At 41.2% G+C, this 26,126-nt stretch overlaps 1 protein-coding gene across 3 annotated transcripts in view; it reads left to right on the forward strand.

The window, feature by feature from the left end:
* The first annotated feature begins 4,898 nt into the window (after positions 1–4,898).
* The window catches only part of Ube2k (ubiquitin conjugating enzyme E2 K), a 51,056-nt gene continuing 29,828 nt past the window's right edge, over positions 4,899–26,126 (forward strand). Inside the window, exon 1 of one of the 3 annotated variants that reach the window (XM_027390758.2) lies at positions 4,899–5,165. In XM_027390758.2, coding sequence (XP_027246559.1) covers positions 5,103–5,165 — 63 coding nt within the window. In that variant the 5' untranslated portion in view covers positions 4,899–5,102. The remainder of the gene's footprint in view (positions 5,166–26,126) is intronic. The other 2 variants (XM_027390757.2, XM_027390759.2) reach the window with 2 other exon arrangements.

Below are 26,126 nucleotides of genomic sequence, written 5' to 3' on the forward strand. Positions count from 1 at the left end.
AAGATAGGGTTTCTCTGTATTGCTTTGGAATCTGTCCTGGCACTCACTGTGTAGACCAGGCTGGCCTCCAACTCACAGAGATCCACCTGCCTCTGCCTCCCGAGTGCTGGGATTAAAGTCAGAGCCATCATCACCTGGCTCATCACTTACTTTTTTATTCATTTGCTGTGTTATGTGTGCATGTGTGTTAAGTCAGAGACAAATAAGAAAAGTCAGTTCGTCCCTACCAGTGTGTTCTGGGGATAGAACTCAATTGTCAAGCTCAGCACTCACAGGTAGGCTCTAACCTACTTTTCTTTCTCCAAATACTTAAGTTTGTTTCTCAAGGATGGCTACCATTGTTCAGTTGCTTACATATTTTTCCAGTACTACTTAAAGATTAACGAAACACTACATATGCAAATGTAATCTTTCCTGTCATATAAACGGTGATATAATATGAATTGCATTGCTTAGTGTTTGGTATAGCTTGGACATGAAGTATCTTTCTGAAAACATTCATGTTTAGAAGACTTGGTCCCCAATTAGTGGATCCAATCATTGGTGGCAGTTGGATCATGAGGACTCTTACCTAATCAATATATTGATTCAATGATGGATTCATAATTTCAAGGCATTATTGAGGAGTTGATACTTTTTTTTTTTCCAGACAGGGTTTCTCTGTGTAACAGCTCTGGTTGTCTTGGAGCTACCTCTGTAGATCAGGCTGGTTGGCCTGGAACTCACAGAGATCTGCCTGCCTCTGCCTCCTGAGTGTTGGGATTAAAGAGGTGTACCACCACTGCCTGGCTGATAGACATTTTTTAAGGTGGTCCTAAAGAAAGTAGTTTACTAGGGGCAGATCTAGGGATTGGTGAGATAGTTCAGTGGGTCAGTGGGTAGTTGCTTATTGTAGCAGGAATATCAAATTATGAGTCTTTCTTTTTCTATCAAATACTATAAACCTTGTGTTTACAACAAGGAGTTAAAGTGTTTTTATCCCCTCTCCTACCTTGTAAGACTTTTTTTTTTTTTTTTTTTGGTTTTTCAAGACAGGGTTTCTCTGGGTAGCTTTGGAGACTATCCTGGCACTCACTCTGAAGACCAGACCGGCCTCCAACTTACAGAGATCCACCTGCCTCTGCCTCCAGAGTGCTGGGATTAAAGGGGTGTGCCACCAATACCCTGCCCTCTGAAGACTTTTAAATAAATGTTTTAATCCCTCCTTTGTTTACACTAAGGTCCAAGGCTTGAAGTATTCCAGGAATTTGATGGCCTAGAGTGTGACCTCTTTCCTTCACTTCCTATAGACCAATTCCTTTTATACCAAGTATATTAAGACTGGGAGGTGGGACCAAGCCAGCCAAAGAGGAAAAGGCAGTCACAACCTGAGTCAGAATAAACACCAAATGCACTTCCTGTCTCTGTGTGTTCATGTTTCTGAGCACACCTTATTGGTCAAAAGTTTCCTTTTCCAGATGCTTCACTTGTGATGGTGGGCTCCTTTTTTAAAACCCCAAATTTATTTCTAACACTACCAACACACCTCCCAACTAATTTTGTACTAATTATTTTCCCCAGGGTTAGTGTACCCTTGGCTGTTTGGGAACTCTGTAGACCAACCAGGCTAGCCTAGATCTCAGAGATTCTTATGTCTCTGCTTCCTTAAGTGCTTGGGATTAAAGGCATTCATCACCACTGCTTGGATTCTTTTGTAACAATTAAAAAAGCTTCTTAAGTGAAGGGGTTTTTCCCCTAAGATTTATTTATTTATTATGTATACAGTGTTCTGTCTGCATGTTTGCTTGCACACTAGAAGAGGACATCAGATCTCATGATAGATGGTTGTGAGCCACCATGTGGTTGCTGGGGACTGAACTCAGAACCTCTGGAAGAACAGCCAGTGCTCTTAACCTCTGAGTCATCTCTCTGGCTTGAATGAAGGTCTTGATATTACTGGAATCACCTTTAGGGTCTTTTAGTCTCATTAATAAAAGAACTTAAGGATGGACTCAACTGGAAAGAAGGATATTAAAAAAAAAAAAGGCATGTCTTTAATCCCAGCACTCAGGAGGCAGAGGCAGGTGGATCTTTTCTGAGGACAGCCTGGTCTACCACCAATATCCAGGCCTGCCAAAGCCACAGTGAGACCTTTTCTCAAGGACAAAAACAAAAGGAAAATAAAAACCCCAAGCCAGGTCTAAATTTCAGCAGCTAGCTGAAATGAGGGGGGGGGGCATTTATGGTGACATGGATGTCAGGCACATGAAAAATAAGCAGCCATACAATGGGTAGCTTTATAGAAATAAGGGAGCCCAAAATATTTGGAGGGGGGGAAAGAGCCCAAGTATTAGGGAAAAGTATGTTTAGCAGACAGAAGAAAAGTAAAATTTAACTTTTTTTGAGTAATTGGGAAGAGCAGACAGCTCTACAATCTTACAAAACTCAGCTCCTGGGCTACTCCTGGGCATTAGGGGTGATGAGACTCTGGGAAGGAAAAGTACAACATCTCATTAATGAACTAATCACACTGCCTATCTGTGTAGCATGGCAGAAGGTGGTCCTTTAGCTAAAGAGACTGAACTAGTCCAGCTGGAATGTCGGGTCTACACCCAGACCAGAGAGATTCCATTCTCTTGACCAGAGTTATAGGCTCCCTGGCCCTAGCTTCCCAAGTAGTTGGGGTTACAGGAGTAAGGTGCCATGCCCAGTTTAGAATTACTGATTTACAGATAAGCTGCTAAGATGGTAGAGATTTCTGTATGTTCTTGACTCACCTTTGGTTAATGTGAACATTGTAAATTACTAAAGTGCTTTGCCAAAACTGAGAAACTAACACTACTATAACACCTACCCATGAAGTTATTAAGGTATCACTAGTCACATCCTTTGGGGTCTCTAGAATGTTAATAGAATGAATTCCAAAAGGGGGATTTGCAGTTAAACGATTACTGGCATTAAAAAAATTCACAAACCTGAGCCTGGTGTGGTGGTGTCTGTCTGTAGTCTGAGCATTAGGGAGACTGAGGCAGAAAAAATTCAGTTTGTGGTCAGCCTGGGTTGTATAATGAGAACCTGCCTAAACATAAACACACACCACAACCTGGCTGGGCTTCACACCATTCATAGTGCACATAGTTGGCATGCACAAGGCCTGGCTTCAAACTTTGGCACAGAAAGTCACTTTCTTTCAAATAACTTATCAAACCTTTATAACTAGTTCCCCGTTTGATTATTGTTAAGTTTCTTGAGGTTAGGCAGAGTGTGATAAATATAGTTTTTCCCCCCTTTGATTTTTTGAGACAGGGTTTCTCTGTGGCTTTGGAGCCTATCCTGGAACTCACTCTGCATGTAGACCAGGCTGATCTCAAACTCACAGAGACCCACCTGCCTCTTAATCCCAAGTGCTGGGATAAAAGGCATGGGCAACCAACGCTAAACGTAAAATATGTTTTAAGTCGTATGGGCACAAATACCTACAGCACTTCTAGATTTCTACCATGGCAAAAATTCTTTGTAGTGTTTAGTTGTTATAGTTGACTCCCCTTATAACCACTAGGGGGCTCAGCTACAAGAGTTTTTATAATTGATGTCTACTCAGGGAAACATTGAGATGCTTCAGAATTTTGGACTCGTAGAAGTCTAAGCACCTCCTTATTTCACAGATGAGGGAATCGTAGCTGACAATGGAGGTGGCATGGGACAGAATGGGGAATAAAAAGTCCTCTCGGCTCTTGCAGCACTGCCATGACCCTTCCGCTTCAGACTCCTGAAATCTGGGATTACAAGTGTGGACCACCACACGAAGCTCCTATTAGTCTTAGAATATTCAAGTGATTGATTAAGTGACGAAATACACGAAACATACTCCTAAAATAAAACTTCCACTATTTCAAAGTACCTCTCAGTACCCAAACTATAGTATTTGCTTTAAACTCTACTGACCACTTTCAAATCGCCTTCCAACATTATTGTTGACCTAAAACATTTTACTCCTTTATCATCTTCTCCATTCAATTATACTCACGGCTTATTTAAATCTACCAGTGCCAAACACCTATGTAGGTCTAGAGCTCCTTCATCCTCCTAAGGAGTGTCTATTTCTCCAACTTTCACTATAATCATAACAGATTTTCATATGCTTAATTCAGCCGTTCTCACAGCGTAGTCGCTGAAAAATAGGCAGCCAGGTATCTTGCTAAGAATGCAAATTCTTAGGCCCATCCACACTGTAGGGATAGGGCCTAGCAATCTTAAGCTCTCCAGGGATTTTGAAGCACCTCAAGTTTTAAAACAATGTTAGTTCTACAGCTCAACATTCATTATCTAAACAGGCCAAAGATTAACTTCTGGCTTTTAAACCAACCACAGGCCTCTCCCTGGCAATACCTGTAGCAAGCACAACCCGTGGGATCCAACCATTACACAACTTCAATGTGTAATACCTGAGATGACCGAATAATAGCTGCGTTATCATGGTTCCAGAACAAAAGCTACGGCAGTGGATTTCCCGGGGGGGTTTACCAACGGACGCTGGGCAGGACCGAGTTCCTGCATAGCTTTTTCCTCGGTTGGACACAGGGAGGCACCTCAAGCCCGTGGGCTCTGGGTCTGGCAGAGTTAGAGCGGGGCTCAGGCCGGGTGGGGCCTGGGGAACCCGCCAGGTGGGGCTCCCACCTCGGCTCCGAGCCTCCCGGGATAAGGGGCGGAGGGCCAGGGGAGGACCGGCCAGGCCCAGACCCCGCTGACCGGCGCGGAAGCCGCACCCTCCTCGCCCCAGACGCCGGCAGGGCGGAGCCACGCGGCCGAAGCCCCGGCTGAGACGCGCGGCACGGCGCGGCGCGGGCTCGCTGCTGAGACGTATGGGGCTGCCACAGGAGCGGCTGCGCCGCCCGCCCGGGTCAGCGTGGTGCGCATGCGCGGACCCGGCGCCATTTTGGTGGCCGGGCGCGGAGGTGATTCTACACTGAGGGGGAACGCGGCGGCAAGGGTGGCAGTGGCAGCGTTCGTGTGCTCGGGTCCGAATCACTGAGGGAGGAGGCGGTGGAGGAAGAGGTGGCGGCGGTGGCGGTGGTCGTAGCGGTGGCGGAGGAGGCGGGTACGAATCAGCTGCGGGCAGAGACATGGCCAACATCGCGGTGCAGCGAATCAAGCGGGAGTTCAAGGAGGTGCTGAAGAGCGAGGAGGTCAGAAATGATCTACCGGACACCCCCATCTCAGCCCGGGGCGGGAGGGCCCTCCCTTCCGCGACCCCGGCGGTCCCGGCTGGCCTCGCTGCGGCCGCCTCTCAGCCGATGGGGAAGCGGCGCTCTCCCCTCCTCCTCCTGCCGCCTTTCCCTCCCCTCCCCGGGCCCTGGGATAGACGGTCTCGCGGGCGGCCGGCCGGCCTGGGGAGGAACGGGGTTTGGGGGACAGATGCAGAAGCACTTGTCGGGGACACGTGAGCTCTGGGGAGAGCCCCGAGGCGGAGGCAACATCTGTCTGTGTGGCTCTGGGGTGGGGAAGGAGCAGGCCGAGAAAACCCGGGAAGTGGGTTGGGGGAAGGGGAAAGATAGTAACTAGATCCCCGGCAGCAGCGCACCTCACAGGCCCACACTTTTCGGGGTACTCTGGGTATTGCTTGCCAGTCCTTTGCTGTCTTTTCTTTGAGGAAGGAGCCTACAGAGTCCTTAGGTATGAACGAAAGGAAGACATTCAGTTACTCCCTTGTAGTAGTGTTGGGGGACACATGGAGACATAATGGTCAGTCTCGTATTTGGAAGGGGTGTTGAAGCAGTTTTCATTACATATAGGAAATGAATTCCAAATTAGATAATCATCTCGTTTCCACGCACTCCACCAGTCACTAGGCCTCATCATTGACATTTAGTTGTTTGTCTGATGAAAGGCAAGAAGTTTGTTATTAAATGATTTGAACTAGGAAAAAAGGATGAGTAGCTTATTTCAAAATACTGTTTACCAATATCAGAGTCTCTCCTAGGGCAATGCCTCTGTGACTAGTGTACTGTGAAACTTCATTATGATGTCCCTTGTAGGTAACTTAAGTCTTACTTTTGAAAAGAGGCATATTAAAAACAAGAGATTTCATCAGATTCGCATTGTTGTAGCTCATTATTGAGTTAGGTTTGTTCTGATACAAAATATGTCACGTAATAGCATACTAAAAAATAAGACTACCCGTGAGTCCTTCAAAATTTAAATACGTTAATGCTGGTCATACTTATGTGAAATATTGAATTTTAACAATCTGACTCAGCTTTGCAAACAATAGTACAATTTTTCAGATCTGAATGAACAAAAATCCCAGATTTTCTGTGATTGAAGTTAGCAAGAAAATTCTGAAAGTAATTATCTTTCTCAAGGTTCACATTCCACTGTCCAATAAGCAGTGCTATATGTTCTTATGTGCTTGGTATTTTGATAATGCCAATAACGATCTTTAAAATTAGATATTTTAAGTATATGAGGAATTGTTACAAATCCTTTAGCACTCCAGCATTATTTGTGCCACTGAGTCTGCAGATAATTATCCATCTTTGGTAGAAATTTACTTAAAATTGAAGTGACTATATTTGCAGGCTTAGTGAACAGACTAAGAAATAAGTAGTGATCTGTCTTACATAGCATGAACTCTGACCTCTGTATTCATTTGCCAAAACTCTGAATGGAAGGATGACTTTGTATTTTTGTGGAACAGTGCAGAAAGTGTGAATGTCTGTATTCACATACATTTTAACAGTGATTTTAACTTTTTCTTTAATAAGCAAATGTACTTTGGGATTGTAGACATATATTCTTAATGAAAGATGAGAACTGATTTTGTTGTCAGCAGCCTAAAACGTTTTTTCTACAATAAGGTTGTACAAGTCTTTAGACTTGTAATGCTTTCTTTTATTTAAAAGTGTCAGGTTACTGGCCTGAAAATCCATATATCCTCTGCTTTATGTGATGTGACTTTCTATTTAAGTGATGGATTGAGGAGATGACTCCTTGGGTAAAGGAGGCTTGCTGCCAACCCTGATGACCTGAGTTCGGTCCGGAGGACCAACAAGGTAGAAGGTTATCCTTTGACCTCTATACCCACACATGCAAATAAAAGTTCATTCTCAAGAATGAGATTAAAAAAATTGTCATTATCTCTTAGGAAAACAGGGATTGCAAACACAAGTTATTCAGGAACAGTGCCTTTATAAACCTTGTAGGAACTTAGGAACCAGGAAAGTAAACTGCAAAGGATACTTGGAAAAGATCAGATAAAATTTAATATTGTAAACTGGTCATGGTAGCACAAGCCATTAATCCCAGCACTGAGAGGTAGAGGCAGGCTGATCTTTGTGAGTTAGAGGCCACCCTGGTCTACAGTGTTCCAGATAGCCATGGTTGTTAGAGAAACCTGTCTCAAAAAAAAAAAAAAAAAAACCAACAAAAAAAACCATTTAGTAATATAAAAAGCACTACAGTTAGTTCTATTCTCAGTATTTTGTTTCATCAATGTTTTAGTATGTTCAGTTCCATAGATAGGCTGTTGGTTAATTTTCACCTTAATGAAGGACCCATAGTGTAATCTATATATTTTATTTAAGTATATAAATGTAATTTTTCCAATAGCTGATCAAGTAATTATTTCAGCATGTCACCTCAGTAAATCTCCAGTGTACCAGGTTTAATTCATATGCTGGTGTTTAAGAATTTTGGTGGATCTAATGACTTATTTTTGACCAGGGACACATAGAGATCGTGTCCCAGAAAATACAAAGATAGCTACCATTTGTTGAATCTGATTATAGGAATTGGCTGTAAGTGTTTTTTGTTTTTTTTTTGTACTGAGTGTATTAGTCAAAATATAAGCACTTAACATAAATGTTAAAGACATGGCCAGGTACTATGGAGAGGCACTCAAATTTGTGTCAAAGGGGGAAATGTGTATTTGCCAGTACAGTGTAGTACAGTGAAAAGATTTATGAAACTGATTATTTGTAGGGGAAGTTGCATGACTGTGCCTACTATGTATTTTGAGTCATGTGCATGGTACTATTTTCGTAAAGTACTATATGGAGATGGACCTTTTATCTGTTAGATACTCTAGAATATGACGAATATGACTGAATTTTAAGTAGTGGTTCAGAATTGCTCAGAATAGAAAATTTACCTAAAATACCTTATAGTTTTTTTTTTTTTTTTTTGGTTTTTTCGAGACAGGGTTTCTCGAACTCACAGAGATCCACCTGCCTCTGCCTCCCGAGTGCTGGGATTAAAGGCGTGTGCCACCACCGCCCGGCTAAGATTTGCTTATGTTAATAAGTACTACACCGTCATGGCTTTGTAAGGATAGGTATACTTTTAATTATCAAGATTGGGCCTACATTTTTATTACTTGTAATGCTTTGTATTACTTGTTAAAGCATTTAAGCACTGGTTAATGTTAGTATAAACTCATTAATTGGTACCTCTAATCAAAGGTTTACTTGAATTTCAGCATAAGATATTTTTAAATTTGAAGTTCAGTGATACAAAGTGCCCTTAAATGAGTATATAGCATCTGGTTTATATTTATGTTCATGTCGTATGTCTGTTTTACTTTTATTTTTATAATTCTTAGCTGTAGTTTGCTGATATTTTCTAGTATTCTCAAAGGGAATGTTTAAATCTGTGGTATAAGCAAGTTTAATGAAATTCTTGTTGTCTATTAAGTTTTTCTTTAGTATTTAGTCTTTCATAATTTTACCTACAAAAAACATAATGTAACTAGAATTTGGAAAAACATTTTTTAACAGATTTTTCAGTGCTTATGACCAAATACAGAGCTTTGTGTATAATAATAGGGTGAGTGCTACTCTGCTGAGTACGTATGCATGACGTCCAGAGTAGATTTTTATTTCTCAGTTTTTCAAGACAAGGTTTATCTGTGTAGCCTTGGCTGTCCTGGAATTCGCTCTGTAGACCAGGCTGTCCTCGAACTCAGATCTGCCTGCCTCTGCCTCCTGGGGCTGAAGACCTGTGCCCCTACTGCTCAGCAAGAGTAGGATTTTTTTTTTAAGATTTTATTTATTTATTATGTATACAACATTTTGCTTCCATATATATCTGCACACCAGAAGAGGGCACCAGACCTCATAATGGATGGTTGTGAGCTACCGTGTGGTTGCTGGGAATTGAACTCAGGGCCTCTGGAAGAGCAGTCAGTGCTCTTAACCTTTGAGCCATCTCTCCAGCCCGCAAGAGTAGGATTTTTCTTCAGTTATATAAGCTACAGTTTTGTATGGATTGTTCAGTGTGCTTTATAAGGTTCTGGAGTGGACTGAACACAGCAGCCTTCCATACTGGTTTAAAAAACAAAAGTCTGTACAAGTGATGTTGTTGGATTACATTTCTTGCTTTACTTTACTCTTCTCTCTCTCTCTCTTTATTTTTAAAGATTTATTCATTTATTATTTGTACAGTGTTCTGCCTACATGCCAGATCCCATTATAGGTGGTTGTGAGCCACCATGTGGTTGCTGGGAGTTGAATTCAGGACCTCTGGAAGAGCAGCCAATGCTCTTAACCTCTGAGCCATTTCTCCAGCCCCTCTCCCCTCTCTCTCTCTCTCTCTCTCTTTTTTTTTTTTTTTTTTTTTTCTTTTTCTGTTTTGGTTTTTCGAGACAGGGTTTCTGCCCTAGAACTAGCTCTGTAGATCAGGCTGACTCAGAGACTTATTTGCCTGCTTTTGGCTCCCAAGTGCTGCGATCAAAGGTGTGTTCCACCACTGCCCTGCCCCCTCTTCCCCGATTGAAACAGTCTTTACATAGCAGCCCTGGCTGTAACTGTAGACCAGGGTGGCCTTGAACTCAAAGAAACTGCCTACTTCTCCCCAACTGCTGGGACTAAACACATACAGCATACAGCACTACCCCTGGCTTTTACTCTTAAGCGACTGTAAGGCTGGACATGTGTTTAGTTTGTGGGAGGCTTCAGATGCTATCCTCAGTACTACAAAGGAAGAGACTTTGATCTATGGCAAAAGTTTAGATGCATCTTGGCTTTCCTGGCATGTCCCTCCTTTGTAAAGTATATCCGTATTTTCTGTGAACATATTGAGCATATTGATCTCAACCACCTCAAAATACTTACCTGATTAGAATGGTAGAGTAGTTAAATAAAGGGTAGGTAACAATACTAGGTTAGGATTGGGAGTACAGTTCAGTGGGAGAGTGCTTGCCTAACATCTGTAAGACTATGGCTTCTATTGTTAGCGCTGGAGTAGGGGGAGATGTTATGGGTATGAGAATGGAAGAGGTTTGTAGGCTGTATTCAAAAGGAGTCAAGAGGGACTTCAGCTAACTTGTTGGCACAGACAGGTGGGAGAGGGGATGGGGAAGAGAGATTGATTTATCTATTTATAACAGAGAAGTCTGTAGCTCTTTTGCACTCAAAATAGTTGGGAAATTATGTTCTGTTTGTTATCTTTGGGAAAAAGCACCCTTTTCCATATCAAAGTAAAATACACATACAGTATAACTGGCACTCAAATCAAGAAACAACATTAGCAGTACCATAGAAACCCTACCTCCAGTTACTTTTCTCATTTTGTTTTAAAAAAGGGGTCTCACTGTGTAGTCCTGGTTGACCTACATGCCATGTAGACCTGCTGGGATTTTTGTTTTGTTTTTGTTTTTCGAGACAGGGTTTCTCTGTGGCTTTGGAGGCTGTCCTGGAACTCACTTTGTAGACCAGGCTGGCCTCGAACTCAGAGAGATCTTCCTGCCTCTGCCTCCGAGTGCTGGGACTAAAGGTATGTACCACCACCACCGCTCGGCTCTGCTGGGGTTTGTTGTTGTTGTTTTTTTTGAGACAGGTTCTCTTTGTCTCTCTGTCTCTCTGTCTCTCTCTCTCTCTCTCTCTCTCTCTCTCTCTCTCTCTCTCTCTCTCTCTCTCTCTCTCTCTCGTCTTGGCTGTCCTGGAACTGGCTATGTGGAACTCACAGATTCTCCTTCCTCTGCCTCCCAAGTGCTGGGATTAAAGACATGTGCCACCATGCACCTGCCTGCTGGTTTTCACTGCTTATTCAGTGATGGGATGAAAGGCATGTGCCACTGTACCCACCTTTTCTGATTTCTTACAGCACAGATTAGTGTGTGTGAGTAAAAGAATAGATGAGAGTATATACCTATGATACAAGGTTGAAGGTTTTTGAAAAATGTCCTTCTGTCATCTGTCTGTCTATGTGCATAGGTCAGAGGACAATTTTGGAAAGGTGGTTCTTTCCATTGTGGATTCCAGGAATCAAACTCAGATCATGAGGCTTGTAGACCAGTTTTACCTGCTAAGCTGTTCCAGAGGGTTCTTCAAAATCTTTTGTTTTTTTTAAAAATGAAAACCTCCACTCTTGCATAGTGGCTAGGCCTTCAATGCTAGCATCTCTCTAATGGCAGAAGGCAGGGTGATTGTGAATTGGAGGGCAGCCAGGACTGCAGAGAGAGACCTGGTCTCAACAAACAAAAAACCTCCAGGTTTGGTGACAACATTTGGGAATTGAGACAGGAGGATTAGGGGTTTTGTTTAGGGCCAGCCCTGTCTCAAAAGCCACAAAGCAACAAAACCCAAATAAACCCAACTCTACTATAATTAAGAGTGTCTTAGAAATGGTTAAAATGTATTGTGTTGTTTTTTTGTTTTTTTGTTTTTGAGACAGGGTTTCTCTGTGTAGCTTTGGAGCCTATCCTGACACTGGCTCTGGAGACCAGGCTGGCCTCAAACTCACAGAGATCTGCCTGCCTCTGCCTCCCAAGTGCTGGAATTAAAGGTGTGCGCCACCAACTTCCGGCCTGTTTTTGTTTTTTTAAGAGCCCAAAGATACCATAATGAATTCCTTATCTGTAAGATGGGAAAACTGCAGGGCAGTGGTGGAAGCTGCACTTTGACTAATCCCAGCACTTGGGAAGCAGAGGCGGGCTGATCTCTGAGTTCGAGGCCAGCGTGCTCCACAGAGTGAGTTCCAGGCATCCAGTTCTACACAGAAACTCTTGAAAAAGAAAGAAAGAAAAATATTGGAAAATAAGACCCAAGAAGTTGGTTGTTGGTCAGTGACACAAAGGTAGTTAGTAGTGAACGACAAATTTTGTCTGCTCCAAGCTCCAAACACAGTATGCCAATGTCCCATGAGAATATTCCTTTTTTTTTTTTTTTGGTTTTTCAAGACAGGGTTTCTCCGTGTAGCTTTGAAGCCTATCCTGGCACTCGCTCTGGAGACCAGAGTGGTCTTGAACTCATAGAGATCGGACTGCCTCTGCCTCCTGAGTGCTGGGACTAAAGGTGTGCGCCACCACCGCCCAGCTTAAGAATTTTTTTAAAATATATGTTTCATGTTTCCTTTTTATTTATTTTATTTATTCTTTGAAAGTATGATAAAATACACATAGCTTTGGACACAGTTCATTTGTAGGACACTTGCCTGGTATGTGCAAGGCCATTATGAGTTTGCTCCCAGTACTACCTCCTGTCTCTTATAAAGCACTTAACAAAGTTTGCCAGCTTAATCACTTTTAGATGTATACTTAGTGGTGTTAAGTAGATTTACTACATTGTTGTGCAGCCATTACTACCATTTTTCTCCAGCTCTTTTCTTACCCTGTAAAACTGATAAAAATCTGTACTCAGTAACACTCTCCTCTCTCCCCCGCATTCCTGACAGTCACCATTCTCTTTTCTGTTTTTGTGAAGTTGACTTCTCTTATTACATTTAATTGGTTCTTTTATGACCGACTTTGTTTCTCTTAGCTTTATCCTACCTTTGTCTAATAAAATGTGGGTTGGGGGATGGCTCAGTGAGTAATTTGCTGGTTGCTCAAGGGTGGAGAGTTGAGATCCCCAGCACTTATGTAAAAGCCAGTACAGTGGACAGCGTCTGTAAACCCAGCACTGGAGATGGCTGCAGAGGCAGGCAGATACCTGGGGCTTGCTGGTTAGCTAGTCTGAGATTGCAAGCTCTAGGTTCACTGAGAGACCATTGGCTCAAAAAGTAAGGTGAGGGGTTGGCAGGAAGGCTCAGCAGTCCTGACCACCTGAGTTTGATTCACAGGATCCACATAGTGGAAGTAGAGAATTGATTCCTGCAAATTGTCTTCTGACCCCACATGCTGGTGCCATGACACGTGTGCATCCCTCCTCCAGAAAATAAATAAATATAAAAAACTTAAGTGGAGGGCCGGGCGTTGGTGTCAAACACCTTTAATCCCAGCACTTGGGAGGCAGAGGCAGGCGGATCTCTGTGAGTTCGAGGCCAGCCTGGTCTCCAGATCGAGTGCCAGGATAGGCTCCAAAGCTACACAGAGAAACCCTGTCTCGAAAAAAAAAAAAAAAAAAAAAAAAAAAAAAAAAAAAAAAACACACAAAAAACATAAGTGGAGGTCTGTAGAGGAACACACCTGATATTGACTGCTAGTTCCACATACATTACACAGACACACAAACAATTAAGGTAAGGCTAGTGTTACGGCTCAGCTGTTAAGAGTAGTTACAGCCTTTGCAGACTTCCCAGGATTGGTTCTAGCGCTCACTTTGGACTGCTTAGAACCTCGTGTAACTCCAGTTCCAGGGTATCCACTTTCTTCTTCTGGCCACCCTGGACACTTCACTCACATGGACCACAAAGACACACGCTTGTATATGTAATTAAAAATAAAAAAAAGGCCAGGTGTGGTGGTGATGCATGCCTTTAATCCTAGCTTTTGAGAGATGTGTGGTTGGAGAACAACCTGGGGGAGTCAGTTCTCTACTTTCATGTGGGCTAACCACTGAGATAACACTTTAGCCCCTTCCCTTATTTAAAAATGAATTGTGTGTGTATGGGGGGAGGGTATGATGATCTAAGGACAACTTGCAGGATTTGGCTTTGTTCCCACCGAGTGGATTAATGGGATTGAGCTCAGTTTGCCAGTCTTTGCTTTACCTGAAGATCCATCTTCCTGACTCCAAGCCTTTGCTTTTGTGTGTGTGTGTTTGTTTTTGTTGAAACAGGGTCTCTCTTCCTAGCCCTTGTTGTTCTGGAACTCAATGTGTAGATCAGGCTGGTTTCCAATTTGTAGACACCCCTCCCCTCCCGAGTGCTGGAATTAAAGGAATTGGCCACCACATCCTGCTAGTCCTTTGGTTCTGTAATTTGAGGCCAAATATGGGGCACATTTGTATAATCCCAGCACCCAAGAAGTTGGGATGTGACAAGAAGAAATCATCAGAGCCAGGAGATTAAGACCTACCTGAACAAGAAAATGAAATTCTGGTTCACAAAAAGAAATAAATGAAACTTACTTATCCTAAAATACTACCTCTTCTTTGGAAGATAGGGTCCCATGTAGACTATGCTGACCTTGAATTTATTGTATAGCCAAGGTTGGTATTGAATCTCCTAATCCTCCCGCCTCCATTTTCCAGGCACTATGATTATAGGTTCTGTGTGTCACCATTCCTGATTAAATTGCCACTTGTTAAGTCTTTCTTGAACCCTCAATTTACTCCTATTCTACAGAGTGTCACTGTCAGACTTCATTAGTGCACTCAGTATATTATTAATTGTACTTATTATGTCTGTCTGTTTTTGATAGACTTCTAAAAAACTCCCTAAAAATTCTTAGAATCCTTTTCTCTTAAGCATCTTGTAGGTTACTAGGATGAACTCGCTTGATATTTTAAAGAGTTACCACTTCAGATCTTTGATAGGTATACTTTGCTTTTGTGCCGCCTTCTCTAATTCTTGAGGCAGGGTCCTTTGCATCCTTGGCTGGCCTCAAACTTGATAAGTACCTGAAGGTGATCTTGAACTTTAATCCTTCTGCCTTTGTTTCAAGTGTTGGGACTACAATTATACACTACCACATTCTGTTTATGCGGTACATGAATTGAAACCCTAGGATTTTGTTATGTTTGGCAAAGGTTCTACCTGCTGAGCTACATTCTAACCCTCCTGGGATTTTTTAAAAAGTAGTCTGGTATGGGGGGAGGGAGGGTTCTTCTATAGCTCTGGCTGTCCTGCAGCTGACTCTGTAGATCAGGCTGGCCTTGAACTCAGACATCTGTCTGCCTCTGCCTTCCAAGTGCTGGGATTAAAGATGTGCACCACCTGGCCCTAACTAGTTCTTATAACTTAAATTAACCTGTATTTTTATGTTCTGTTGAGTGGCTCCCTACCTTATCTCTTCATACTTTCCCGCAACAGTTTTCATTCATTCTTTTGAATGAGAATGGGCTTATAATTTAGCCTTGGCCTCTTGAATGCTGGGATTATGTATTTATGCCATCTGTGCCTGATGTCTAAATTAACCTAAGTGCTCCCCTAAGACATCCCTGCTTCCATGCAAACTTAGTGCATTATGTATGTCTGTCATGTTCTGTAGTATTCAGTTATATCCCCAGCCCTTAGTGGTTGTGCATATCAGTCCTCGTCCCCATGTAAGGTATGCTGTGTCTCCCTGGCTGGCCTGGAACTCTGCCTGCTTGCCTGCCTCTGCCTGGAGTGCTGAGGTTAAAGGTGTGTGCCACCACACCTTGTCCCAGCTGTCAGGCCTTTTTTTTTTTTTTTTTTTTTTTTTTTTTTTTTTTTTTTATGTCTCTGCATTTGGTCATACTTTTTGTTCTAAGATGTTTACTTTGCAAGGTACAGCCCCATAAGAAATAGGGATGTGCCAGGTGTGGTGATGAACAACTTTAGTCCCAGTACTTAGGGAGTCAGAAACCGGTGGATCTAAAAACTTTCAGAGACCTAACTTATTGATACTCCATTCTCCACTGTTTAGACACATTTAGGTAAGTAGGAGGCATTTGTATTACTGAAAAAAATTTAAAGATTTTTGGGGCGCTTATCCCAACCACCATGAAATTAATACATTTTGTTCTGTTTCTGAGACTAGGGAAAGTGTAAAATTGTTAAAGATGGTCTCCAGGTCAAGTTGCACATCTATTCCATATATGGCTACTGATTTAGTTGAATCCTCTATTTAGAAAATGAGTGTCCAGGTCAAAAACTAGGAAGCTAGATGGTCAGAAGGAAGTTATTTTGGCTTTATTTTATTGTTTTCCCCTTTGAAGATCTCAAGGGGCATCTATGTAGTATGTATGACATCATTTGTATCCCTGTGGGTTCTTTTGTTTATCTTTGTAATTTTTTTCATTTATTCAGCAGATACTTATTGAATACTGCTTAGGTGGTTAATAAAATAGAAGTCACTGCTCTGAGTAGATTTCAGCCTACAAAGGCAGTGAGATGCTGAACAGCTAATTTCAAATGTGTGTTTATAGCTTAAGGAAAGCTGTATGGTTGAGTAATTTAATTTAACCTCAGGGAGAGAGTTCCTTGGGGGTAACCTTTACACAGCCATACTTGGAGGTAATTTGAATAAACTTAGTTATATGTTAGGAGAATCAGCTATCTACATAAAGTTGATAATCATAACAACTAAAGATAGAAAAAAAAATCATTATCTTTTCCTTTTCTTCCTTTTCCCACCCATCTGTTTTGAGACAGAGTCTCTTATGTATCCCTGGCTGGTCTGGAATTTGCTATGTAGACCAGGCTGTAAACAGATCTGCCTGCCTCTGCCTCCAGAGATTAAACGCATAGGCTCACCTTGCCCAGCTTAATTACTTAGTGTTTATAAATGTAAAAGTTACAGGTTTGCTTTAGATAGATAGTAAAGGTTATCTGTAATTCCACCACAAAGATACTTCCTTTTTCTTTTTGTCTCTCATCTACATCTACCTTATGTTTTAAGACAAGGCCTTATATCCCAGGCCAGCCTTGACTTCATTGTGTAGCTGAGGGCAACCTTGAATTTCTCCTTTCACCTTCCAAGTGCTGAGCACCACCTTATCTTTTTTTATTTTTTTTTTAAATTTCAATACAGAGTTTCTCTGTGCAGCCCTGGCTGTCCTGGAAGTACTTCTGTAGAACAAACCTGCCTCATGTCTCCCAAGTGCTGGTATTAAAGGCCACTACATCTGCCCCCCACCCCTTTCGTGTTTCTAGACATTAGCAGTGGTAGGCATTGGTAGTCTTACTACATAGCCCTTGGACTTGACACTGTTAAGGTCAGTACTCAAAGAGGGAGTATTCAAAGCCAGGAGTTTGTGTGCAATGATGAAAGATGAGCTTGGAAAGGGTGGTAGGATCCAGACAACTTAAAATGTTTTAAGAGAGTGTGGAAACCATTGGAGGGTTTAAAGGAAAAGACAAAGTTTGGGTGATTTTTATTTTCTTTTGGGGGGATTGGGGGTGTGATTTGAGGAAAAAGGATCTAGGTCAGTGTTTCTCAACCTTCCTAATGCTGCGGCCCTTTAATACAGTAAAATCCCTCATGTTGTGGTGACCTCCCTGCTATAAAATTATTCTGTTGCTACTTCATAATTGTAATTTTGCTACTGTTATGAATCATGATGTAAATATCTGCTCGCATGACCTACAGATTGAGAACCATTGATCAGGAGGCTTGAGTTTCTGGATATAACAAGAAACAAGATAGTAGTCAATAATTTAGATAAGTAGGGGAAGTCTGAAGGAGGTATTCCAGGTGGCTTTAGCATTATAGATTAAAAATCTTTTAGATTTGTGAGATAGTGTCCAGCTGTGTATGTGGCTTCACTGTTTCCTCCAAACTGGCTTTAACCATGACCTTTCTATCTCAGCCTGTTAAGTGTTGGGATTACAGAAAGATCATCACCATTCCCAGCTAATAGACTACTTATCATGTTCAATGTACAGTCCTTAAGCATGTTCCTTTTGTTTTTAAATTCCCAAAATGGTAGTCAAGACAAGATACCTGAAGTTCAGCAGGGAAAGACATAAGACAGCCAGCCCACCTTGACTCCTTCAAACAGCTTTCTCAGAGGTTTTTTTTTCCAATAACTTCTGTTTTTACTTTTTAAAGTTTTTACTGCTGATTTAGAGAAGATTAAAAAATGCAAGTTAGGGCTGGTGAAAGGTTTATCAGGTAAAGAAAGGTGTTTGTTGCCAAACCTAATGACCTGAATTTGATCTCTGAGATTAACATGGTAGAAGGGTTAATACTACAAATTGTCTTATCTCCACATGACCCCCACCCTGTGCACAGATAAATAAAAATGTTCAAAAATGTATTTTGATGGAATACATTGATTCCCAGTTAAAACCAATGTTTCATTAGTGCAAAAGGATAGAGGAAGTTTGCCTTTTTCTTGAATCAGGTCTTGCTGTGTAGGTTAGGCTGGCCTTGAATTGCAGATCTTCCTACCTGCCTCAAGTGTTGTCACCACAGGTTTATGCCACCCTATCCAGTTGAGAAAGGAAATTCATTAGCTTGTTATTGAGAAAGGGTAGGAAAACTCAATGATTATTTGGAAAACTGTCTAGTTTACTTGGAAAAGAGATGATAGTAAATTGGGTTAGAGTTGAGTAGGGAGCTTGAAGAGTAGTGCTGGGATATGCTTAAAAGGTACGGACAAAAGGTACAGACAAGAAAATCTGATGGATTAGGAAAACACCAATGTCTTTGGTTTTAATAATTAGTGATGATAATTTTTGAGATAGGTGAGATGGAAAAGAGCAAGAATTTTGCTATGTCCTTTTTAGGTTTATGTTGATGGAAATAGCAAGCAAGTGGTTCAATTTATGAGTCTGGAGGGGAGATCTGGAGAGAGATTTGACATAGGTAAGATAAGCAGGTGGTATATTTAAAGCCTTAACTAGGGAACCTTAGGGTGAAAATGCCTAAAATACAGATTTTTAGGATGAAGTCCTGGTCTTTGTTTTCGGCACATACTGAAATTGAAACTAAGGAAAACTAAAAGAGGATAGAGTGAATTAATACTTGTTCAGTAAGAAAAGCAGAAGTGTGTGGTGTCATTAAAACCAAGAGAAGGGTGTTAGGAAGAAATTGGTCTGCTATTCTGCTGAGAGGAAAATAACCATTGAATTTTCAACCTAGTTAACCATTGGTGTCTTTGCTGGAGTTTTTTATTGGAAAAGTGAAGAGAAGATAGAAGTCTGATTGGAATGGGTTACTGAAAGATGAGGTGAGAAAGTGGCATTAGGAGTGTAGCTTAACAGGAGAGTTGAGAAGAGAGGTCATACAGAATTGGAGGAAGTCAGGCTTGAGGGAACTTTGAAAAGAACTCTGGCAGATAATGGAGTGAATTGTATGTTGGTGGGTAGGAGAATTTGATTATGCTGGAGAGTAATTAGAATTTTTTTTTTTCTTAACAAGATTGCTAGGGAAGTTTCAAAGTCTTTGAAAAAGAAGAGGGGTAGGGTGGTATTCATAATGAAGTGGGACGATTAATCTTTAATAGAAACAGACACACAGAACAGTGTTAAGTTTCATTTGGGATTTTTGGTCTGCACTTTAACAGACCAATTAACAGTGGTTGTGTTTTCTCTAGCAGTGGTGCCTTGGGGGGAGAGGAAAAGTTTTTGTTTTTAGTTAATTGGGAGATGAGTTTAACTAGCTTAGGGGCTTTCAATGAGTACCATGAAAGAAAACATTAGGTTTGTCAAGAGTATTTTGTAAGAGTGTGTTAATAACAAATGTCCCTGGTATCTGAACTAAGGAGAAAAGTGAGGATATTAGAAGTGATCAGAAAAAGAGTGATCAGAGTGTTCATGTTGGGATGAAGCCAGCTGGTGGGTTTGCAGGGCAAATGAGAATCTGGGAACAATGCAATAATTTGGGGGAAGGTATAATTTTTGTTGGCAAAAATTGAGATTATCATAAGAATGAGGGTTTGAAGCCAGGCAGTGGTGGTGCACTTCTTTAATCCCAGCATTCTGGGCAGAGACAGGCAAATCTCTTGAGTTTGAGGCCAGCCTGGTCTTTTATGTTTGGTTGTGAGCCTCGCCTTTAACGGATGAGCCATCTCCCCAGCCTAAGGCCAGCCTGGTCTACAGAGTGAGTTCTACACAGAGAAACCCTGTCTCGAAAAACAGCAAACAGTAGAAGAATGGGGCTTTGTAGTTAAGTAATATTTGTCAGGAACACAGTCCTGTCTATGTGCTTTTTGTGAGAATTTATAAAATGTACACATGGTACTGGAGAGATGTCTCAGTGGTTAAGAGCATTGTTAGCTGTGCCAAGGACCTGGGTTTGATTCCCAGGATCTGTGTGGTGGCTTACAACTATCCACTTCCAAAGGATCTGATGCCCTCTTCTGACTTCTGCAGGCATAAGACATGAACTTGGTGTGCATGCAGCCATGTAAGCAAAACACTCATACATATAAAATAAAAAAAAAAAAAAAACTTAGGTACAAAAAAAAATCTTATGAAAGTACGCTGTATACAGTTTTTCATCTACTAGATCAGTGGTTCTCAACCTTCCCAATGTTATGACCCTTTAATACAGTTCCTCATGTTGTGACCACCAACCATAAAATTACTTTTGTTTCTACTTCATAATTGTAATTTTGCTATTGTTACAGATCATAATATAAATATCTGATATGCAGGATATCTGATATATGACCCCTGTGAAAGGGTTGTTTGACCCCCAAAGGGGTTGCAACCCACAGGTTGAGAACCGATATACAAGATTGTTGCTGATGCCAGTATCACTCTCTTTTATTTGGTAGTTCTGGAGATTGAACACAAGGCTTCTCTGTGTTAGGCAAGTGCTGTGCCACAGAGCTATATCCATCCCCAGCCCTCTTTTATTTTGACACAAGTTCTCACTAAGTTGATCAGGGTGGTTTCTCTTGGTGGTGGGTCTTGTTTAGGACAGAATACTGTGGACTTACAATATAGCCCCCTTTCTATTCCCTGCTGGAGTTCTTCTCATATGTCCTTTAGAGGACCAGTCTTTGAGGAAAAATAGAGAACTTGGGAACTTTCTAGGATTTTTTGCTCATATTTGTGCTCACTTATTCCTCCAATAATGCATCCATCACTATAGAAGTATAAATTGGTGTGAGTTCCCACAGAGAACGTCATGAGATTCTACTCTGGTAATTTGTGATATGTATTTTTCTGCCTTTCCAGTTTGAGGGACAGCAGTGTGCTCTGTGATTTGAGCTGTTGATTTTTCAGTTTGTTCAGCTTGTTGCTGTTGATTTTTTTTTCTTGGTGCTGAGGATTGAACCAGAGGGTTTTATACATGATATATAGATCCCACACTCCCATTACTGTGCTTATGTCTTCTAGTATGAGTGATGAATTCAAAACTTTTTTTTTTTTTTTTTTTTTTTTTTTTTTCTCTGTGTAGCTTTGGAGCCTAGCTTTGGAGCCTATCCTGGCACTCGCTCTGGAGACCAGGCTGGCCTCGAACTCACAGAGATCCTCCTGCCTCTGCCTCCCGAGTGGAAACATTTTTTATGATAAAACAGAAACAGAGAAAACGCATGTACATGTGTGCATACTGTGTACATGTACAAATGTGTGCACAAATGTGTGTGTGTACATGTATTTGCACAAACGGAACTGAGGGACAGTTTTAGGTATCAGTATTCAGGATTTAATTAATTTATTTTGGAGACAAGGTCTATCATTGGGTAAGAAGTTGGCAAGTGGCCTAGGCTGGGTGCCTGAGAACTTCAGGGATCTACCCATCTCTGCCTCCCCATTGCTGGGATTAATTGTGGCAGTCACTATGTCCATCATCATCACATTTGTTTATTTGAAGTCCTTGAGTTTCCAAGGCAAGTGCTTTACTGACTGAGCTGTCTCTCCATCCTGTTTACTTTTATTCTAGTGCCTCTGTTGGTTTATTCCTTTGTATTATGTGATGATCCTTGAGGCTATCCTTCAGTTGTTGGATTTTTAGATTATTGTGTAAGCAGAAGTTTCTGTCCCGCCAGCAACTCACAAATAAACACACTGAGACTTAATATTAAGTTATAAACTCTAGGCTAATAGCTCCTACAATTTAACCCATTTCTATTAATCCATGTTCGGCCCTGAGGGTCATGGTCTTTACTTCTATCCCATTTTGTGTGTCCAAATTGTTCTCCATTTGGCTGGTGTCTCCTGACTCTGCCCATCTCCTTCCCAGCATTCTCAGTTTGACTCTCCCACCTAACCTTATTCTGTTCATCTATTCATCTTGTTTATTAAATCAATCACAGTGACAAATCTTCATAGAGTACAAAGGAATTATCCCACATTATTGTCTGTTCGATGTTACTCTTTCTGTTAGCAATGCCCAGTTTAAATGAATAATTTCTTTATACCAGGGCTGGAAGTATGTAACTCAGTGGTAGAGTATTACTGTTCTAGTTGGTGGAGCGAACCTTTAGACAGTGTAGCCTCAAAATAGGTAGACTAAAGTCTGATGCAATAGCCAACTTTATTCAGGACACCAGTTTATATTCTAAGGGTATGTGGAGGGTTAAGCAAGGCCATGTGAGCAGAGGTCACTTTAGTTCAAGCTGTATGCAGTCACTAGAACAACCTCTGCTTGGAAACATCATCTGAATAATAATAGTAGTAGCATTATAGGTAATCTGAAGTAAATCCATTCTTTACTACACCTAGGAGGGGCACAAACGCACATTCCAATTTGTGTATTGGAGGAACAGAGGTCTTTCTTATAGGCTCTCAGAATTCTCACTCATCTTCATTCATAGACCTATGTTCTGACAGAGTACTGGCTACCATAGTTGTTTCCCTCTCTCCCTTCCTCTCTTCTACCCTTTTATTATTTGAGGCAGGGTTTCTCTGTATCTCTGGCTGATCTGGAACTCGATTTTTAGATCAGACTAGCCTTGAACTCACAGAGATCCACCTGTCTGTTTTCCCAAGTGCTGGGATTAAAGGCAAGCACCACCACGGTCATGTAAATGAGTGCTTTGCCTGCAGGTATGTTTGTGTACCACTTGCATGGCTGATGGTGGCGTCTCTTGGAACTGGAATTAGAGATGGTTGGAGACACACTGTGGATGCTAGGAACTGTGTTCCTTCCCCCCACTCCCCACCCTGAGACAGGGTTTCTCTGTGTAGCTTGGGAGTCTGTCCTGGAACTTGCTTTGTAGACGAGGCTGGGCTCGAACTCAGAGATCGCCTGCCTCTGCTTCCTGACTGCTGGGATTAAAGGCGAGCACCACCACTGCCTGGCTCCAATGGCCTCTTTTGACCTCCATGGACGCCAGACAAGCAAGTGGTGCACAGGCATTTCTCTCATAGTCATAACAACATATGCAGTATTTATGGGCTAGTAATGTATCTCAGCTAGGTAGAGTGCTTACCCTAGTATGTGCAAAGCCTTGCTTTGATCCTCAGTACCACATGTGCATGGTGGCACATAACCAAAATCCCAGTACTTAATACACTGAGGCAGAAAGATTGCCACAGCTTTGAGGTTGGCCTGGGCTGCATAGGGAGACTGAGAGAACAGTAATAGCCAAAAATGAACAATAATGGCACAAATTGCTGCTTTACATTCATCAATGCTGTATCAAGGATTGCTTTCTATACTATTTTTTTTTACCATTTATTTTCATATTTGTGTGTCTGTACATGTGTGTATATGCACATGTGGGTACAGGGAGATTAGAGGACAACTTGTCTTGGTGTGTGAGTTGTTGGTTCTTTCCTACCATGTGGGTTCTAGAAATTATCACTTTTGGTGTCAACTCGCTTTCCTTACTGAACCATGTTGCTGGCCTTCTTTTTCTTTTTCCTGCCCTGTTTTCTTTCCCCGTTTCCTTCTTTGGAGACAAGGTTTAATGTAGTCTAGGCTGGCCTCACATTTGCTGTGCTGCTGAACATGATCTTCAAGTTCTTTTTCTTTCTTTCTTTTTTTTAAAGATTTTATTTATTATGTATAATACATTCAGTTTCCATGTATATCTGCACACCAGAAGAGGGCACCAGATTTCATAATGGATGGTTGTGAGCTACCATGTGGTTGCTGGGAATTGAACTCAGGACCTCTGGAAGAGCAGTCAGTGCTCTTAATCTCTGAGTCATCTCTCCAGCCCGATCTTCAATTTCTGATCCTCCTCCTCCCACCTCCCTAGTTTTGAGATCGCACCCAGCCAGAATTTCATGTCACTCTTACCAACTGATTCTGTATTTTCTCATTAGCAGTAATGTTCACTTAGTTAGCTTCATATGGTTATCTTCAGTGTTCTGTGCTGGTTTGCTCTCTTAATAGCTACATTGCTTATTAGGAGCTGTGTCTTTTACAAATATCCCCTCCCTTCCCCTTGCTTTTTGAGACAGGGTTTCTTTTGCTGCCCTGGGACTTGCTATGTAGCTTCAAACTCAGAGAGGTGCCTGCCTCTGCCTCCCTAGTCCTGCTATTAAAGGTGTGCCTTTAATAGTTTGTGTTAAGGCATTAGTAATGCTTTGTAGATCTACAGGAGTATCAGGAAATCCAAGACTAGAACTTTTGCCTTGTGTTGAACTGTTAGAAGAAAATTATAGAAGAACAGTTTTGCAGTTATCCTCACTAAAGTTGCAGTGCCAAAATGTGACACTTCAGGGGTTTGTGTGAGAGCTGCAACCTCTGGTTGTTGCACTCTTCATGGTAGCATACTGTTTTTCTTTTTTTAAGATTCTTTTTTTATTTATTTCTTACGTATACAATATTCTGCTTCCATGTATATCTGCACACCAGAAGAGGGCACCAGACCTCATAATGGATAGTTGTGAGCTACCGTGTGGTTGCTGGGAATTGAACTCAGGACCTCTGGAAGAGCAGTCAGTGCTCTTAATCTCTGAGCCATCTCTCCAGCCCTAGCATACTGTTTTTCATTTTTAGAAATTATGTTTCCATCATTGGCAGCAGAACTGAGAAGTAAATTATAAAATAAGGCTTTGTAGCTGGGCTGTTGTGGCACACACCTTTAATCCCAGCACTCAGGAGGCAGAGGCAGGCAGATCTCTTAGTTTGATGCCAGAGTGGTCTACAGAGTTGAGTTGCAGGACAGCCAAGACTGTTACATAGAGAAATCCTGTTTTGGAAAACCAAACAAAAAATAAGAACAAAACCACAATAAGGCTTTGTAATCAAAGGTTTGTAGGTATTTGTTGTTAAGCAATGATTCAGTATCTGTTAGGTTACTTATTTATTCTGAGATAAGTGCTGGTGATGTCTTGCGTAGCATGCCCAAAGGCCCTGGGATTGATCCCAGCAACCCTCCCCCCCCCAAAAAAAAAACAACCCAAAAAAGATAAATTACAGAAATAATCAAATTTATGTTACCAAAATGATTATAATAAAATTGAGAGTTGCATATTCAGTGACATACCCTGAACTACTGTCAGGGACAGAGTCAGGGACAGAGCAGAATCAGCACAGATTTGATCCAGAGGCCATGCCTTTCTAGGGCTGTTGTCCATGTTTCCTAATGTTCCTGAGTCACACATTGAGATTTTTAAGTTAGGATGTGGGGGTAGTAGGAGGTTTGGATTGTGAAATGGATGTTTAAATCAAACCACAAAACTCTAAAGAATAACTATTAACTTGTTAGAAAATCGAGTTCTGAAAACTACTTGTTTTTAACTTTTCATTTTCTTTTTATCTTTAGTTATTTGCAGATAAAGACCCTACTCTAGACCATGTAGAATGCTTCTTTATAATGGGATTCATCATGGTGATGGCACTTTTTGAGCTGATTTAATAAATTCTTCATACACGAATAATGTTTTTTCTCTAGAGTGAAAAAAGGTCCATTTTTTCCTCTTAATTATAATATGGGGGTCATGTGGACAGATAGAAGGACAAGTGTAAAAATTAATTATTTACTTAGTGTTTTACTAACCAGAGAATTGGGAGAGTTGTAGGAAAAGCAGTTTTCTAATTTATCATCTCTTTCCTTTTCAAAAGCTTGACTCTAATTAGATCCATTAGTCCTGTAACATATTATCATTGTTTATTTCATTTTATACAGAAGTGGATGCTATGTAGTTATTTTTGAAAAAACTGATGATTTATAAGATGTTTTGCTTAAAAATCTTAGTGGGAGAAATGAAGTATGAAGGTCATACTTGTGGCTGTTTAAATTGGCTGGTAAAACTCAGTGCCTCCAGTTTTCTTAACACTTACACATAATAGACAAAGTATTTTTGCTTTACTAAAATACACATCTCCTCCTCCACCACAAATTCATAGTGCTAATTTCCTAGGATACAGTAAGAAGCCTCTCATGTGTGTTTATCATTAATAATCATCTTTTGAACAAAAAAAAAAGAGATACTGTCATCTCAGAAAA

Source organism: Cricetulus griseus (genome assembly GCF_003668045.3).
Source record: "Cricetulus griseus strain 17A/GY chromosome 1 unlocalized genomic scaffold, alternate assembly CriGri-PICRH-1.0 chr1_1, whole genome shotgun sequence".
In the NCBI taxonomy this organism is placed as follows: Eukaryota; Metazoa; Chordata; class Mammalia; order Rodentia; family Cricetidae; genus Cricetulus; species Cricetulus griseus.